General features: G+C 46.2%; 1 protein-coding gene across 3 annotated transcripts in view; it reads right to left on the reverse strand.

Annotated features, from left to right (window-relative positions):
* LOC144763310 (uncharacterized) overlaps positions 1-20,645 on the reverse strand; it is a 109,853-nt gene that overhangs the window by 77,720 nt on the left and 11,488 nt on the right. For all 3 annotated transcript variants that reach the window (XM_078648787.1, XM_078648785.1, XM_078648786.1), the window contains exon 2: positions 5,896-6,022. In XM_078648787.1, the coding sequence (XP_078504913.1) occupies positions 5,896-5,929 (34 nt within the window). In that variant the 5' untranslated portion in view covers positions 5,930-6,022. The remainder of the gene's footprint in view (positions 1-5,895; positions 6,023-20,645) is intronic.

A 20,645-nucleotide genomic window follows, 5' to 3' on the forward strand; every position in this document is an offset into this window, starting at 1 on the left:
AATACCACTCAGTGCCACATAGTTACACGCCACATAATTACTCTGCACTCAATGCAACATACACTCCAAAAACCACTCAGTGCCACATAATTACACGCCACATAATTGCACTCTACTGAATGCAACACACACTTCACACAATACCACTCAGTGCAACATAATTATATGTTACATAATTACAATGCAACATACACTCCAAATACCACTCAGTGCCACATAGTTACACCCCACATAATTACACTGCCCTCAATGCAACATACACTCCAAATACCACTCAGTGCCACATAATTACACGCCACATAATTACACTGCACTCAATGCAACATACACTCCAATTACAACTCAGTGCCACATAGTTACATCCCACATAATTACACTGCCTTCAATGCAACATACACTCCAAATACCACTCAGTGCCACATAATTACACGCCACATAATTAAACGCCACATAATTACACTGCACTCAATGCAACATACACTCCAAATACCACTCAGTGCCACATAGTTACACCCCACATAAGTACACTGCCCTCAATGCTACATACACTCCAAATACCACTCAGTGCCACATAATTACACGCCACATAATTACACTGCACTCAATGCAACATACACTCCAATTACAACTCAGTGCCACATAGTTACATCCCACATAATTACACTGCCTTCAATGCAACATACACTCCAAATACCACTCAGTGCCACATAATTACACGCCACATAATTACACTGCACTCAATGCAACATACACTCCAAATACCACTCAGTGCCACATAGTTACACCCCACATAATTACACTGCCCTCAATGCAACATACACTCCAAATACCACTCAGTGCCACATAATTACACGCCACATAATTACACTGCACTCAATGCAACATACACTCCAAATACCACTCAGTGCCACATAGTTACATCCCACATAATTACACTGCCCTCAATGCAACATACACTCCAAATACCACTCAGTGCCACATAATTACACGCCACATAATTACACTGCACTCAATGCAACATACACTCCAATTACAACTCAGTGCCACATAGTTACATCCCACATAATTACACTGCCTTCAATGCAACATACACTCCAAATACCACTCAGTGCCACATAATTACACGCCACATAATTAAACGCCACATAATTAAACTGCGCTCAATGCAACATACACTCCAAATACCACTCAGTGCCACATAATTACACTCTACTGAATGCAACACACACTCCACACAATACCACTCAGTGCCACATAATTATATGCTACATATTTACACTGCGCTCAACGCAACATACACTCCAAATACCACTCAGTGCCACATAATTACACGCCACATAATTACACTGCACTCAATGCGACATACACTCCAAATACCACTCAGTGCCATATAATTACACACCACATAATTACACTTTACTGAATGCAACACACGCTCCACACAATACCACTCAGTGCCTCATAATTGTACGCTACTTAATTACAATGCAACATACACTCCAAACAATACCACTCAGTGCCACATAATTGCACGCCACACAATTGCACTCTACTGAATACAACATACACTCATCATAATATCACTCAGTGCCACATAATTATATGCTACAAAATTACACTGCGCTCAAGGCAACATACACTTCAACTACCACTCAGTGCCACATAATTAAATACCACATAATTACACTGCACTCAATGCAACATACACTCCAAATACCACTCAATGCCACATAATTGTATGCTACATATTTACACTACGCTCAACGCAACATACGCTTCAAATACCCCTCAGTGCCACTTAATTACACGCCACATAATTACACTGCACTCAATGCAATATACACTCCAAATACCACTCAGTGCCACATAATTACACGCCACATATTTACACTGCACTCAATGCAACATACACTCCAAATACCACTCAGTGCCACATAATTACACTCTACTGAATGCAACACACACTCCACACAATACCACTCAGTGCCACATAATTATATGCTACATAATTACACTGCACTCAACGCAACATACACTCCAAACAATACCACTCCGTGCCACATAATTACACGCCACACAATTACTCTACTGGAAACAACATACACTCCACACAATACCACTCAGTGCCACATAATTATATGCCACATAATTACACTGCGCTCAATGTAACATACACTCAAAATACCACTCAGTGCCACATAATTACACACCACATAATTACACTCTACTGAAGGCAACACACACTCCACACAATACCACTCAGTGCCACATAATTATATGCTACATAATTACAATGCAACATACACTCCAAACAATACCACTCAGTGCCACATAATTACACGCCACATAATTACACTCTACTGAATACTACATACACTCTAGACAATACCACTCAGTTCCACATAATTACACGCCACATAAATACACTGCCCTCAATGCAACATACACTTCAAATACCACTCAGTGCCACATAGTTACACGCCACATAATTACTCTGCACTCAATGCAACATACACTCCAAAAACCACTCAGTGCCACATAATTACACGCCACATAATTGCACTCTACTGAATGCAACACACACTTCACACAATACCACTCAGTGCAACATAATTATATGTTACATAATTACAATGCAACATACACTCCAAACAATACCACTCAGTGCCACATAATTACACGCCACATAATTACACTCTACTGAATACTACATACACTCCAGACAATACCACTCAGTTCCACATAATTACACGCCACATAAATACACTGCCCTCAATGCAACATACACTTCAAATACCACTCAGTGCCACATAGTTACACGCCACATAATTACTCTGCACTCAATGCAACATACACTCCAAAAACCACTCAGTGCCACATAATTACACGCCACATAATTGCACTCTACTGAATGCAACACACACTTCACACAATACCACTCAGTGCAATATAATTATATGTTACATAATTACAATGCACTCATTGCAACATAGACTCCAAACAATACCATTCAGTGCCACATAATTACATGCCACACAGTTACACTCTACTGAATACAACATACCCTCCACACAATACCACTCAGTGCCACATAATTATATGCTACATAATTACACTGCGCTAAACGACACATACACTCCAAATACCACTCAATGCCACATAATTACACACCACATAATTACACTCTACTGAATGCAACACACACTCCACACAATGCCACTCACTGCCACATAATTATATGCTACATATTTACACTGCGCTCATCGCAACATACACTCCAAATACCACATAATTACACTGCATTCAATGCAACATACACTACAAACAATACCACTCAGTGCAACATAATTACACGCCACATAATTACACTCTACTGAATACTACATACACTCCAGACAATACCACTCAGTTCCACTTAATTATATGCTACATATTTACACTGCACTCAACTCAACATACACTCTAAATACCACTCAGTGCCACATAATTACACGCCACATAATTACACTGCACTCAATGCGACATACACTCCAAATACCACTCAGTGCCACATAATTACAATGCACTCAATGCGACATACACTCCAAATACCACTCAGTGCCACATAATTACACGCCACATAATTACTCTGCACTCAATGCAACATACACTCCAAAAACCACTCAGTGCCACATAATTATACACCACATAATTACACTGCACTCAATGCGACATACACTCCAAATACCACTCAGTGCCACATAATTACACTGCACTCAATGAGACATACACTCCAAATACCACTCAGTGCCACATAATTACACGCCACATAATTACTCTGCACTCAATGCAAGATACACTACAAAAACCACTCAGTGCCACATAATTACACGCCACATAATTACACTCTACTGAATGCAACACACACTTCACACAATACCACTCAGTGCCACATAATTATATGTTACATAATTACAATGCACTCATTGCAACATAGACTCCAAACAATAGTATTCACTGCCACATAATTACATGCCACACAGTTACACTCTAATGAATACAACATACCCTCCACACAATACCACTCAGTGCCACATAATTATATGCTACATATTTACACTGCGCTAAACGCAACATACACTCCAAATACCACTCAGTGCCACATAATTACATGCCACATAATTACACTGCACTCAATGCAACATTCACTCCAAATACCATTCAGTGCAACATAGTTACACGCCACATAATTACACTCTATCTATGTATCGCATCACCACAGCATCACTCAGCACCACCACTGCATCACTCAGAGGCACCACAACATCACTATGCGCTACCACAGCATCACTGAACGCCACAGCATCACTCGTCGCCACTACAACATCACTCAGTGCCACCACAGCATCAATCTGTGCAACCATTCAACAACAACTGGTTCAAATATGTTCTCTCAATGTTTCAAGCTTTATTACAAATGTCACAAAAAAATGTTAATATTTCACTTCTGTGCTTGGATTTTCGTCACAATAAAATACACTGAACATAATCTTCACAAAAATTATTTATAAAAGTTTAAGCTATTGCAATTATAATTTACAATAACTTTTTTATTTAAGTATTAATTATTAAAAAAAATTAAAAGCAATTCTTATTTGTAATATCAATACATGTAAGTCACATAAATACAACACATATTGCATTACAAATGCTACAGGTGTCACATTTGCAAAAGTTAAAAGTATTGGCATTGTAAATGACAAAGCTATTAATTTCGCTATTTTTAAAACCAACACATAAATACAAAATTTGTCATTTACAATACCAATAGCTCAAACTTTCCTAATGCGAGACCTATTGCATTGCAAATGCTTGTTCCTTATATCGCGTTTACTGAGCCAATGTATCAGTTGAATGATTTGTCACTCATCTGACCAACTTAGGTTAAACTGTTGCCTGCGTGTTTATATGCCTGTCAAGCAGCTCTCCCTCCTAAAACGGTTCCACTGCTCCAGGTGGGTGAACTGCTCACTATTTTTTTAAATCACTGATCTACAACTCGAGGAAGGAAATCTGGATTGTGGATAATTGGTGTTATGGGAGAAGAGTGGAACGTAACTCCCTCTTTCCTTGTCAACAGGTACAAAGGTTCCAGCAGTGTGAACACAGAGAATAATGGTGTGTTGTGGAAGAACCTATATGTGTTCGGAGGCCATAATATCAAGTTGGGTTGGATTGAGGACGTTTTTTGTTCCAGTAAAATCCAAGGTTTTGTTGGATTCGCTTTAAACCGGTTTAGTGCCAGGCAAAGTTGCTCGGGTTCTATATTTCTAAAGCCTAGTTCTACTGTTAGGTGATAAAATTATGATTGTTGTACAGCATAAATCTGTAATATGAAAACTTAGAAATTCTGTGAAACTTTCTGCCGATGGGGGTCCCAAAAAAATAAAAAAAACACATGCATGTTAAAGTGCACCCTCCCTCAAAGGCCCTATGCTGTGGAACTCTCTTCCACCCCAACTGAGGCTGATCACTAACCTCTTTTCCTTTAGGAAAAAACTAAAGACTCACTTGTTCGCACAATAATAATCCGGCCATTCTCTCTATCTCACCATTACTACAATTTGGCCCACTCTTGCAGAAGCTACGCGCAGAGATACCCCTTCGGGGCTGATTCAGGCGCGCTACAAGACTATAAATAAATAAATAAATAAAGTTAATGTGTGCTGTAAAGAAAACAATCACTTTTGTTTTCATTTTACATTACAGCAGGCTTTTTTTTAATATGTTTTATTCGCGAATCAAAATGCAAGCCATGCCTATTGCATTTGCCAATGCTTGTTTTTCTTGAGAGGAGGTCCACGAAAGACATTTCACTCAATTTAGAATATCTACAGTCAGATATTGCAGACTTACCAAGCGACATCAAGGCCTGGTGGATTTCATTCATCACGTTCTTGTAAAGCTCCTTCTGCCATTCGTGCAAAAGCTTCCACTCCTCTTCAGAGAAAAAGGCAGCTGCATCGTGAAATGTAAGAGGTATCTGCAAAATCAGAATTCATATGAGAGAATGACTGGAGGAATTAAGTGAGACAAGATAGTCCTACATGTACCTTTCATGTTACATCTTGTGTTATTTCCTTTGTGCTTTGCCACTGTTAGTTGGGTTCTCCAGTCCAATCTAATTATCAGGACTAGAATTTCCATTGGGCTTCTCACACATTACAAGGAGACACCTCTGGACAGAATATAATATCAGCTACTGAAGAAATTGCTTTGCTGCATTATCAGACAAGAAGAAATTCTTAAATCCACAGCCAAGGGTGGCACCCCAAGGCTGGTGCTGAATAGATGGTGGGGTCATGGACGCTGGGAGCCTGGATTATCGTTGTAGAGGCTGAAAGGAGATTTCTGCACCAGGAGGATGGCGGGGGCTCCTTTGTATTGCGACTTATATAGCGCACGTATCACCCGAAGGCATCAAGGCGCTTGCCTTGGGAACCCGTCCTGGCTTTTACCTGTGAGATAACCCCTACTGGGTAGCCCCAGGGTGAAAGCCAGGCATCCCGCAGCGGGTAGGTCGCCGTAGTGGAGATTAAGCAACTATTGCCCAGAGTTGCAGCGTGGGACCCCATGATTAGAATAGGCACCGAGGCGAGAATTATCGAGTCCGTGGACATTTTGGGCTCAGGACCCTGCCGCGTCGGGAATTGAACCCTGGTCCCGGGCCAGACCTCTGCATCAGGGTCTGCCGCTCTAATCAGTGAGCCACACTCCTTTGCATGTGCCGGGCACACCCTCAGGACTGCTGAGGGGGGCATGTTGTTTTTGTGGCACCCCAAGGCTGGTGCTGAATAGATGGTGGGGTTATGGACGCTGGGAACCTGGATTATCGTTGTAGAGGCTGAAAGGAGATTTCTGCACCAGGAGGATGGCGGGGGCTCCTTTGCATGTGCCGGGCACATCCTCAGCACTGCTGAGGGAGGGCATGTTGTTTTTTTCCCCATAGGCTTTGGAGGCATCAAGAGTGAGGGACTAAATGGTACATCAGGGAGATATCCAGGACTACCACCAATGAGAGGGGAGGCTGGGCTTAAAACTATGGCCAGGCCTTCATTTTAAGCCTTCTGCCTCACCATCATCGTTAAAGCTCTTTTTTATAGTGCGCCAAAATGCAGGTTGTTCTACAGCTAAAAAAATTAACTAATCAGATTGAGTGATCAAAACGGAAAGGTTTGAAACTTTAAAAAAAATAAGATGACTCTTTGTATTTTAAATGGATGCAGAGGACAAGGGGAATGATGTGCAAAATGCCAGCGCTGCTAAACAGCATAAAAACAAATAAGCATTGGAAAAACCAATAGGTCTTGCCAATAACAATTAGAGCCTCATTACGATGCAGGTCGGACCGGCCATCCGACGGCCATCCTTGCGAGCCTTTTCCGACCACCAGGTTTGCTCCCCGCACGTATTATGATGCGACTGCTGCAACCACGGCGGTCGAGATAACAGAAGAGCAAATATCTCTGAATATGTTACTGCAAATGCGTACAAAAGTCACTGAAAACATGTGAATTGTACACACATGCATGACATATGGGGGGATATGCCTTGAAATCCACGTTCCCCATTGCTGGAGTGTGGCAGAATGTGCACAGTCCAGTCAATGGGGGTACATACAGCAGAAGGACTTACCTGGATTCCGGCGCCCAAAGGATCGTAGTCATCGGGGTTCAGCTGCCCAGGTGTAGGGGGACCTGAGGAAAGGATCTACAGCTGAGACTGCTGGAGAGAAGCAGATTGGGGTGAGTATGCACCGCAAATCCTTTGTTTCCGATAACTCGAGGCAGCCGGTCAGACCGCAATAGTCAGGTCATCTGAAAGCCCAATTGTAAAATGGACGGCGGTCGGAGACCCCAATACTGACCTATGGATGCTGATTTTCTCTGACCGCCATCTCGGTGTTCAGAGAAAGGCTGTCGGAGTCAGCAATCTTTCAGCGGTGGGTCGGAGTACAGGATGCCTGCATCGTAATACGGCAGTCGGACCAACTGCTTCCGAAAGACTGCGGTAGTCCGACTGCCTCCGACAGGACCGCAGAAGCTGGTCCAACCGGCATCATAATGAGCCCCTTAGTAACTTTAGCAATAATTTTAGCCAAGCTGTAAAGCAGTGCGACTGCAGTGCAGTTTGGCTGAAAATAAAAAAGAGTGCGTGCCAACAAAATCAGGCAAGCATTTTTTTCTTTTTATTTACCAATTCAAGATGGATTAATAACTAATAAGCTAAACATAATGCATTTTTCTGATATAGAGCCAATGTGCTTTTTGATATAGCGCTAACATGCGTTAAAACAAAAAACAGATAGGGGAGTGGCTTGGGTTGCACTGAGTGGGCAAACGATACGGAGGAAGAGACGGCAAGGCAGAAAGATGCGGGTGAGAAGAGAAGCACAACTGAGAGACAACAATGATGGGAACACATTGACAATGGAAAGTGTGAATGGGCGGAAAACACACACAATTGTTGATGGTGAAGAGCACGGACAAGAGAAAGTGGGCTGGCAGGGTAAAGGACAATTCAGGAATGGGGAAGCACAGGGCCCAAGAATAGGGGGGTGGGAAAGCAATAACAGCAAGGGAGCCAGACGGAAAAAACATGCACTTCCATAGTGTGTAACCAGCATTGAAAATGCAATAGGTCTCACCTTTGATTAAGTTAAAGCTATTTGCTTTGCTAATGGTATTGCATAGCAAAGCGAATGCCAGGACTTAATGACAGGACACTCATGGAAGTGCTGAGATAGTGCAAACGAAGCACGGGGACAGGGACAGCGTCTTTGGCAGAACAGGGGGAGGGGAGCGGGGTGTAATCTATTTCCGGATTTAAGATAGTGCGAAGGAAACATGGGAGCTTCAAAATTATGCGGCAACAAAATGCACATAATGCAGCATATTTGTAGACAATACTACTTGATTATTTTATCAGTAAACACGTTAACTCTGTCTGGGCAACAGTTTCAACTAATTAGTTCTAGGTTTATACACTAACACAGCAATATAAAAGTGACCATTCAATATTTGCAAAGTTTTCCTTTGCGCGGCAGCACACACTGCTGCCTTTTAAAAAAAAAAATAACTTTCAAATTAATTTTTATCTAGAAACAATTTTTCAGTTCACATATGTAGAGTATGCAATAGATAATGGATTATGTGACAAATGCGACTAAATCAATGATTTTGAGGAAACTCCACGGTCGCAGTAGCACAATTCCAGTGGCCATGTTTTCATCCCAGTGCATCTTCAGCGACGGTTCAGATCTTATTTCATCATGCAGAGCTTCCCACTGTTCGGAAAGCTGCATGCCTGCTGCAGCCGGCAGATACTGGGTCAATGTATCGATCCCAGGCCTAGGCGTGAGCGGCTTGAGGGCTGTGGGGCAGCAGCCTGCGTACGAAGGAAAAGAGTCGCCAGGCCTGCTCCCGGATCCAAACCTCATGGAGACCCTCCCGTACCAGTGGTGCATGTCCCGATCTCATTCTGTCTTTTCTCACAGGTACGGGAGGGTCTCCATGAGGTTTGGTTTAAGGAGTACGGGGTAGTTTGAGCATTGAGGCAGTGGGGTGACATTCCCACTTGGTTTACAACATGTTTTACAACGTGGGATTGAGATAGAGAAGAACAGGGTGGTATTGCATCTTGGTCTTACATTGGTTGTTATTAGAGGGAGAACGTCGATTGGGGCATTTTAAAATGCATATATAATGAGCAATTCACTAGTTTAGTATGTAACATGTTTTAAAAGTTTAAACATACCGTCTACAGTCGTTGTTTGTATTTGTAGTGAACCCGTGATGAAGGGCGATGAAGCAGCCCGAAATGCATTGGGAATGACAAATTACTAAGGATGAAATATGTACATTTCCTGCTTTAGAGGAAAGGCCTGGATGGGCATACCTACAGATTCAGATTTTTATACATAAAATGGATTTCATGTGACAAAATGTACTGAAATGGCAAACTAAAAGACTGGAATAACTTAAATAAAATGATTTAATGGAATTAATTGTGGCATAGTTTTTGCGATGCAAAGCAGTGCTTCCGCCATGGGAGCGATAATACGTTCCCAAATAATCAGATTGTATCTTTACCCACATTGCCGTAGGGCGGACCGCGTTACCGGGATGCACGCATCAAATGATCAAACTGATGAAACAATGATGAAAAGGAGTGCACTTCAACTCACCGTTTTTGTAAGTACATGAAGAAAAGCCAGGCTCCATGAAGAGAATAATACATTTTCATTTGTGACAATCGATTACAACTATTGAATTGAGACGAGCCAGCATTGATTCCGGAAAAATAATGAGCTCGAATTTTCCGGACCGTTAGGCACTGGAGGAGATGATAGAAACTTTGGGGCGTGAGAAGCCAGGCAATAACAATGAACAATTTGGCTGTGGAAACCCTGAGTGGGGGACTGACTAATCCAAGCAGAGATAACGATTAGGTGGGCCTCATAAAAAGGCAAAGTGGATTCCGATGTGGAGGAAACCACTTGGAGGAGTTCTGTCTGTATGTTTGTCTTTACTTCTGGCATAGGACGGCCTTAAAACAAAAGTTGACATATGAAGGAAGAGTCAAGGGGCATTAGGGTCAAACTCAAGAGGAGTATTTAAGTCTCTGGTGTTCTGAAGATCAAAATAGGCTCCTTCATAAGAGAATGGTGTCACCCTCTTTATTGTCCTTCTCAACATGAAAGTTCAACTGAAAATTGTGCAAGAAGGAAATCTAAGGATGGCCTTCCTCGTGTGCCGCAAACGTTGTTCGGGAACAAGAACCATGGCTGATACTGGTATTGGTAACAAATTGGCAAGGCCTTTGGCAGCAGAAGAGGAGCTATTAGGATCAGGACAGCATCAGAAGCATCCATGCAGGGGGTCTACCGGTGCATAAACAAAGGCTGACGGCAGAGGCATGGTCAAAGATCCCACAGGCGAGATGGTGTCCAAAGGCATGCCAGAGGGAGCCTTACGTGTTTGGAACACAGTCAGCAAACATAGGTGAAAGCCGCCACTTGAGTAAAAAAAAGCTGGGTTTAGGTTCTGCAGCATTAGAAATGGAGCATGAGTGGAGCCGGGCTCTTGTCCTCCAAATCAGGAAACAAATGCCATGCTATGGGGAATGACGCTGAGAAGATACTACTTAAACTTGGCGAGATAAGTCATTATTGGAATTAATGAGCCCTTCTCCACCTGTCTGAAGACCATGATCCTAAGAGGGAACAACTCCATTGCTCATCATTTAACTCATACGATACCTTTTTCCGAACAGATGTGTTTCTGGAAGTATATATTAGTAAAAAAAAGCTGGGTTTAGGTTCTGCAGCATTAGAAATGGAGCATGAGTGGAGCCGGGCTCTTGTCCTCCAAATCAGGAAACAAATGCCATGCTATGGGGAATGACGCTGAGAAGATACTACTTAAACTTGGCGAGATAAGTCATTATTGGAATTAATGAGCCCTTCTCCACCTGTCTGAAGACCATGATCCTAAGAGGGAACAACTCCATTGCTCATCATTTAACTCATACGATACCTTTTCCCGAACAGATGTGTTTCTGGAAGTATATATTAGAGAAATTAATACTGTATATTAATATCTATTCCAATATTTTTCCATGATCAGCACACAAAAGCCTATTAGAAATCATATGATGATCGTTGCTTTAAAATATTATAAAATTGAAAATGAAAACGTAGAGGCCCAAACCACCACCAGTTATGAACTCCAATGATAGCAATCGCTTTCAATTGAACAGAGAATCAATTCCTGAGAGTTCCCTGTGTTTAGCATAAAGTATGCCCCATTCAGCATTGAACGCTTACGTAGGTCCCATGACTGGTGACGAATGATGGGAGATGTGTAATTTGGCCATTGTCAACTACTCTGTGAGGGCCTCATATGTCCAGAACTATTGCGTTTTCTGTCTCGCGAAAAACATACAAAAGTTAACATGCAAGCAGGACAACTTCTTCACAGAAAACGCAATGGTTCAGGAAATATGAGGCCCTCACTGAGTAGATGACAATGGCCAAATTACACAGAAGATGCAGGGTTTAGAGATTACGCCTTGCACAAGCTTTTGTTGTTGGCTATTTTACTGTTTCCTGGAGGATGACACATTATTGTAAAGGAAGTGAAGGTTCAATACATTCAACCAATATTTCAAGTCTATGTTCATGTACTAATCATATTCCCCCATCATTCCTCACCAGTCATGGGACCTACGAAGTGCTAAAGTTCACAACTATGAACACATACTTAGGGTTTTGTGCTTTCTGAGTTGGAGCAAAACTATGAATATTATAGTGCAGTTTGCTCTTTGTAGTGTAAGTTCTAAAAGATTTGTTTAAACGGTGTACGACAACGCTCACTCTGAAGAAGTACAGAGAAAGCACTGGTAGTAGCAGCTTGTGAAAACACAAGAGGCGGTAAATTGAAAGTTAACATCTCCCCTTTGTGAATCTCACTCCAATTGCATCTCCCATTAGGAGCTCCATGTACTGTACATCTAGAGATGGAGAGGCTTGAGGGAGGTGGGAAACACCTAAAATACAGAACCCCTCTCATTAAAAGTCTGCACAGCTCCTAGAGAGGTAAGTATGTGCTGTAGGTGCTCTACTGGTCAGAAGGTGCAAAATACTTCTCGTTAAAGGGAGCGGATGAATTCAGAAAATGAAACTACAACTATCATTGGGGCGACTGCGCACTCTTGAAAGGTATGTCAGCCAGCTAATTAGATCGGAAATACACTGACAGAACATAGGGGTGCAACTGATGCCTGCCTGTATATCATCTTAGAGAGTCACAGTGCTGGTGACGCAGCCCGCCTGCTCACTAACATAGAGCTAAGCGTGCTGGTGACACAGACTGACAGCTTACAATCACAGAAGACCAAGAGCGCTAGGTATTGGCTCTTGCCGCTTACAGAGCCAATGGTGGTCACAATCACACCGAGCCAAGACTGCTGGCGACACAGACGATAACCGTAGCATTAAGAGTGCTGGTGACGCAGCAGCTTGCCTGGTCTGCGTCAACAGGAGCCAAGACTGCTGGTGAAACCAATTGCCTGCTCAGGATTAAGAATTCTGGTGATACAGCTTGGATGCTCAGTAACACACACTGCCTGCTTACGGTCACTCGCATCCAAGAGTGCGCATTACAAAGACTCATTACTGTCTACTACAACCAGCCAACAGAGCTGATGACAGACTGCCTTCTCATGATTACAAGAACCAGGGTTGCAGGAGATACACACTGCCTTCTCAAGCTGACACAGTCAAGATTGCTGGACTGCGCCTGCCTGCTCACGATCACAGAAACAACAAGCATTGACAAAGTCAATACAAGTTGGCTTAATGACCTATCAATATGCAAATCCCATTAACACATGCACGCCTCCAAAAGTGGATGCATCATCACACACATTTTTTTTTACCTATCTGTTTAAGGGTGGTTTATGAACATACAAGTGGGCTATTACAACATAGCAAATGCGTTTCCCTGCCATGTGCCACAGCATGCATTTAAACTACAGCATATGCAGAATATGGAGGTGGCCATGAAGAAAAGGCAGATTTGCTACACTGTACAGGAAGAGCTATGCATCAAAACAAAATAAGATCAACTTCGGGTAGGTTCATGAAGTGACTCGTTGGGTAAGTCAAGGAGATCTAAATTGGGTTCTTCAGTTAAAAGAATGCCACTTAAGTAAGTGCTCCCTAGTTAGATAAACATGGTATATGAGCGCAAGCACAGCAATATGAAAATATCACTAGATTTTTCAAAAAGACTGCAGATATTTCACCTGCATTCTAGGTTACATTAAATGTTTTTAAATGTATTTCTGTCTGATACTTAATATACCCTACATGTTATCTTTCACATCCTAAGCTGATAAATTCTTAACAAGCTTCTTGGTATACTCTCTCGCCTACGTTATTTCTTAGAAACTAAGGTGGAACTGCATAAGGTAACAGGAACAAGTATCCATGCTCGTGGCGTCTCTGACAACTCAATAGATGAGCTTTACCTCGACTTGGGGAGCCATCAGCCGGGAATGAGATAGAGAGTAAACACATGGTACCTTGAAGATAGGGAATGTAAAGTACAGGTGAGGATGCCAGTATTACTTATTTCAATATCAGTCAAGATTCGGTCAGCTCAACAGGCGCCCTCTGCGAGGCCTTCAAGGCAACTTTGAGGAGAGATTCTATTGGCTTGTATTAAATGCAAGCAGCAGTAAACCGTGACAGATCTAAAGGCTCCTAACCCAGCTCTGGAGTTGCAATTCCTTTCCATGCCGATGACAGGAGTATGTAGGGATATACTACTTTACACCCAGACAATGCTCAGCAATTAGGGACATAAGAGGCTCCAAAAGTGTGGATGAGTGGGGCGTGGCCAAGATGGCGGCGAGGTACGACACGATTTCCGGAGCTCATTCTCGCCGCCTGCCGAAAATAGCATCTTATAGTCCTCAAGAGGGTCAGGAAAGCAGATTCCGGTGCCGGTGGACTTCCCCACAGCATCGGTGCCCTCGATGCCTGTGGTGGGAGGCTGCGGACATCAGGCGTCAGCGGCTGAAAACAGGTGGAGAGGAGAGCGGCCGGCCTGCGTGGCCTGCGTGGCCTGCGTGGCCTGCGTGGCCTGCGTGGCCTGCGTGGCCTGCGTGGCTCGCGCGGCGGCCTAGGCCTTGAAGTAGGGACGGGCCACTTTGGATACCGTCGAGGCCAGCTTCCAGCGCAGAGGCCTCTGCCGGGCGAACTGGAAGACACGCGGGCCGCCCCCCACCGCGCCTGGGGTTCTGCGCCGCCTACCTCGAAACTCCTAGAGGCTGGAGTTCCGGACAGCGGTGGCCTCCAGCAGTGACTGAGGTGAGACCCTCCCTCCCCCGCATCGGCGGCTGCGGCCCTGTTCCGGCGACGGCCATAACCGGTCCCCGCAACCAAGAGCGGGGGGAGGAGACCTGCAGACCGGCCGGGTATCAACGGTGAAGGAGCTCTTGCATGGCCCAACGACACACTGAAGCACTTCCCGGGACCAGGAAAAGGCACACACCCTACCTAGTGAGGAGCGGAAGGCGTACGGCCCAGGCGAATGCAGTGAGTAGAGACGGAGGAGGAGATGCAGCGGCGTCGCCGCCATACTCCCACACAGCGCGAGGCCCAGCGAGATCCCCGGCAGGCAGTCGGCCATCGGCAGAGGAGGATCGGGCGGGGGCGGAGACCGCGCACACGGTGCTGAGTGGCGGTGAACGAGAGCCCGCTGCTTAGTGGGAACACCTGGGGCTCATCCTGGGCTTCAGGGCGCCCCTACGCAGGTGGCACCTGGGGGAGATAGCAGCGGATTCTGGCACCTACCCAACAGGCACCTACGTCCCCGGCGAGGACAGTGACGTTTCCGCACCGCTAGCCCAGACAGCCGGGTCATTCCCTGGGAGACTCCGCAATCCTTACACCAGAGAGGCAGTGACTCAACCTTGCTCCCCAGGAACACACAACCTCCTCCACGGTGGGGGGCCATTGCACAGAGCTGCAGCTTCTCACATTCAATACGTACTCTGAGCAGCCCAAGGCCCCCGCAGTGCCCGCACTCCTCCCATCTGATGCCTTCTGGAGAGTTACACTACGGAGGTTGAGTGGGGGTGCGGGCCTGTTGAACCTGGATCGAGCCTGGAGTAGCGGCCAGAGGCTGCTCAAGGAGCTGCGGAGGCAGAGGGGCGAGTGCTAGCACTCCAGCGGACGGTGTGGTAGAACGGAGATCCTTGGGGCACACTGGTTCCGGATCGTGACCCCCCTGCAGTGGTACTGATCTTTGGGACTGGCTGGCTATAGGTGAACCCCTCAGCCCGTTGGGCCTCACTCCACATCACCTGTGGATCCCCACAGTCTGGGGCAAACCCCGGTGGGAGTGGGTGCTTCAAGCCGGGCCTGGTCGGCGACGCCCTACCTGAGCTCCTACAGAGCGGCAGGGGTGCCTAGGAGACACAGGAGCGTGTGGCCTTCCCTAGAGGGTGGCTAGTTCGACACCTGGAGATTCCTGTTGAACTGTGGGGTGTCCAACGGCGGTGCCCCTACATTGGCTCCATACCGAGGACCTCACGACCATGTCCTCGGCCAGAACGAGGAAACAGAAGTCCCTGAAGGATGTCTTTGGAAGAGCGCAATCCATCCCTGATTTACCAGCCACATCTTCTCAGATGGCGACTCCTCAGGCTCAACCCGACACCGGAGGCGAACTCATTACCAAAGCGTTCCTGGAATAGCTTTTCAACACACTCAGGGCAGATATACAAACTGTGAAAACAGAACTAACTGCCGAGATGCGAGAAATCCGCATGGATATGGATAGTGTGGGAGAGCGAGCCGGATCCCTAGAGGACAAGAGCGACACCGTGACGACAGAGGTGGCCATGCTCCAGCAAGAGATCCTACGCCTGCAAGATCAGCACCTGGACGTCCAAACACACCTGGAAGACTTAGAAAACAGGTCCCGTCGCCACAACATCAGTATTCGGGGGTGGAAGTCACGACGACACCAAAGATCTATTTGCCTTCACAGAGGGTCTCTTCCGCCACACCTAGGCGGTTCCTGCCGGCACTACCATTGTCCTGGACAGGGCACAAAGAGTTGGTCCACCTCTGACGCCCAACGCCCCACCACCCAATATCCTTGTCTGTTTGCAAGACTTTAAAACCAAGGAGGCTATCCTCTCAAAAGCAAGGTCCCTTCACCCTATTTCCTATCCAAGGACACCCACCGGTGCTTTACCAGGACCTGGCCCTGATCACCCTACAGCATCGATGGCAGTTCCACCCAATGACAGATCACCATAGGCGACAAAACATCACATACTCCTGGGGGCACCCGTTCCGCCTAATTTTTCGCTTTAATGGTAAACTTCATCGGTTGTACGACATCACAACACGGGCTTTTACCCCCGTGTGCCATTACAACGCTGTTTTACAACGCAAGTCGTTACAACGACTTGCGCTGTAAGCGCTGGATAGTGGAATAGTTGAATTTTCTATTCCAACTCCAGCCCACCTTACAGTAGCGAAGGTGTTGGAATAGAAAATTAAACTATTCCTTTTCCAACAGCGCCCTCCAGCGACTTGCGTTGTAAAAGCAGCGTCATAATGGCAGCGCGTGGTAATGCCCGCGTTGTGATGGCTGCTCACCACTTCGTCAGATGCACTCCCTCATCGACACCTGCCAACTGTTAGGCCTGGCGGTGCCCAACGAGGAGGATGACCGGCAGAGCGTTGAGTCGGTGCCAGAGACGTCTCCCTCAGGGTGGCAGTGACCCAAACGACGGCAGAGATTCCGAAAACCGGACAAACAGGAAATAGTAAAAAGCCAGCAAGATGCACTCACCTCTGATACTGATGCACTGGCGGAACCAAGCCCTACCACTAATGAGGACTTGACACCTATTCGTCCCTGACAACGGCTTTCTGACAACGGGTGGGAGGCGGGGGGACCCGAATCTCCCCCCTTGGTCACACTATGAGCCCCACTTCGACGACTTCCCAGCTCCTCCGGGAGGGCAGACACTTTCTCCAGAACTTGTTTTTTTTACATGGACTGGGTTTTTTGTTCCTCGTTGGGACTTATGATCTGTTACCAGTTTTTTGGGGATTTTTTAAGTTTGGGTTCCTTCGTCCACCCTCCCTACCTGCCCTTTTGAGATGCTTCCCCTTACGATCTATTGGTCAGGCCTTTTACACCTTGATGCATACTATGCCCAGCTGCACTCACAGCAACACTCCACTATCAAACCCCTTTGATGCTTCTGCGGGGTTGAAATAACCCAATTAAGCGCAGAGCGGTCCTGAACTATTTAGTGCACTCCACAGCAGACATCTGCCTCCTTCAAGAAACTCACCTTCTCTCTAAAGATCATCACAGGCTGAGGTCCAAGTTCTTCCCTACGCCACTGTTTTCCTCTTGCACCTCGAAGTCTGCAGGTCTTCCGTTCATTCCCCGGTAGGGTCATACAGAAGGTGGCAGAAATTAGGGGTCGCCTGCTCACATACCAGTTCCTGCTGGGCGGTATGACGTTTGTCGTTGGGTCTGTCTACGCGCCCAATGAAGGGCAGGTCAAGTTTCTCCTCACCGCCCTCCGCGAAGCGGCCAAAGCTTCGGACCGCCACCTGCTACTGGGTGGAGACCTTAACCTTATCTTTGATAATGACCTAGATCGCTCCTGCCAGAAGACAACACAAGTAGGAGTACTCTCACACACAGGGCAAACACACCTCCAGGACCTAGGGCTCTCTGACCTTTGGCGACACTTCCACCCACGTACCCGCAGCTACACCTTTTACTCAGGGGCCCACAAGACGTATGCCCGCCTTGACTATTTCCTCAGCACTACTTCATTCCAAGCCTACGCAACAGACGCTGAAATTCTGACGGCCTCACTGTCAGATCATTCCCCGGTCCTGGCCACCTTCCAGTTGCCGTGCTCCTCCCAACCCCTTAGACACTGGCGACTGCGGGACACACTGCTACACCACCCCACAGTGATTGAACAAATCCAGAAGGCTATCACTAACTTTATCACCCTCAATGCTAACACAGACACCTCTCCGGCGACTCAATGGACGGCACTAAAAGCGGTCATCAGGGGGGAACTCATAGCCATGTCTTCTGCTCAGAACAAGGAGAGGAGTCGTAAGAGAGCGGAACTCACTCAGAGAGTCACAGAGCTTGAGCAGCTGCACCAAAGAACTGGGGCTTCACATGCTTGGCGGCAGCTCTGTGTAAAACGGAAGCAGCTCGCAGCATTAGACCAGGACAGGGCTTTGTTTGCGGCTCTCAGACTCCGACATTTCTATTGTACAACAGGGGACAGATGTGGTCGCCTCCTTGCCAATAATCTACGTGAAGCCCGACAACGCCAGGGAGTGCAGACCATTCGTATGTCCGGGGGTGACTCTATTTCTGATGACGCGGTGTTAGCTGAAACGTTCCGAGATTTTTACGCGGATCTCTATACCGGAGATTCTCTCGATGCTCAACACAGCGCAGAGTATATAGCACTGGCCCACATGCCCGCCCTGTACCAATCCCAGGCCGATTACCTAGAAAGCACTATACAGACTGAGGAGGTTATCTCAGCGATTTCTCGACTCAAATTAGGTAAATCACCCGGCCCTGACGGCTATACGGCCGCCTTCTACAAGTTATTCTGCAAACAATTGGCTCCCGTCTTGACGAGCCTCTTCAACACCTTCGAGCACACGGGCGCCATACCAAGGGAGATGTTAGGGGCGGCGGTAGTGGTTATTCCGAAGCCAGGGAAAGATAGGACGAAGTGCTGGGCATAGACGCCTATTTCTCTGTTAAATGTAGATATTAAACTGTACACCAGAATCCTAGCAGCCCGTCTGGCTCCATATATGGCCCAATTTGTTGAGCCCGACCAAGCCGGCTTTATACCGCAGGGCAGACTAGTGACAACACCAAACGCATTTTACACCTGATAGAAAAGGCATCCCGTACCCAGGGCGAATATATGCTCCTGGCCACCGATGCAGAGAAGGCCTTTGATAGGGTGCACTGGCCTTATCTCGAGATGGTACTGATGGCTGCAGGTTTCGGCGAGAAGTTTCGAACTCGAGTTTTAAATTGCTACCACTTCCCCATGGCGACGGTCCGAGTTAATGGTCACACATCTTCTCGTTTCCCATTGGCAGGGGCACAAGGCAGGGGTGCCCTCTGTCACCCCTCCTTTTTGCGCTCTATATGGAACCTCTGGCACTGCGAGTCCGAAGGCATCCCTTTATAACCAGGATTACATTTGGGGGGGACATCCACACCATTAGCCTATACGCAGACGACATTCTGCTCTCCTTATCAGAACCGGTCACAGCCCTGCGCGCCCTATTTATTGAACTAGTAATGTAAATATAGAAGCCTCACCACTGGTGGCTTTGCTGAGCTATGTGAAGCAAGTCCCACTGGCATACCGTCGTTATACGGCGCTGGCACTTTTGATGGCTAAAAGACGAATAGCTTGCAGATGGGGCAGAGGGAGAGCCCCTAAGTTCAAAGAGTGGCTTAATGATATGATATTCTGCCAGGAGCAAAATGCACTATATGCTGAACTCTTACCTATTACATCTCGGCCCAGGGATATTTGGGCGCCCTTGCTGTCTTACTTGCGGGACGAGGCTGGGGGAGGAGGCCAGTATAACTCCCCTTCAGTACATCAATTGAGGTTCATTGCGGTTCCCTCCACCCGTGGGCTAGAGGTCCAGAATGCTGCCCTATTGCCAGATAAGGGGATGTGAATTGTTTGTACTACCTGAGATGCCTTACCACATGCACTGTCTTCTTGAATGATGATTATCTTACGGAGCAATGTGATATGTTATTTTTTACTAACCTGACATTATTGCTTTGACCTATAGCCAAACACAGAGTTTGTATTATTTATGTTGTTCATTATTACGCGGCCAGCCCGATGCGGTTGTAGGCGGCTTGCTGTGTTGATTTCACTGTATGCTACCCTCATTGGGCTGCCCTCATGCATAGGAGATAACAACGCTGCCGGCCAAGATTTGGTTGTAGGCACAAACGCTGTGTAGCCGT

This window comes from Lissotriton helveticus, chromosome 6 (assembly GCF_964261635.1).
Source record: "Lissotriton helveticus chromosome 6, aLisHel1.1, whole genome shotgun sequence".
NCBI classification, from domain to species: Eukaryota; Metazoa; Chordata; class Amphibia; order Caudata; family Salamandridae; genus Lissotriton; species Lissotriton helveticus.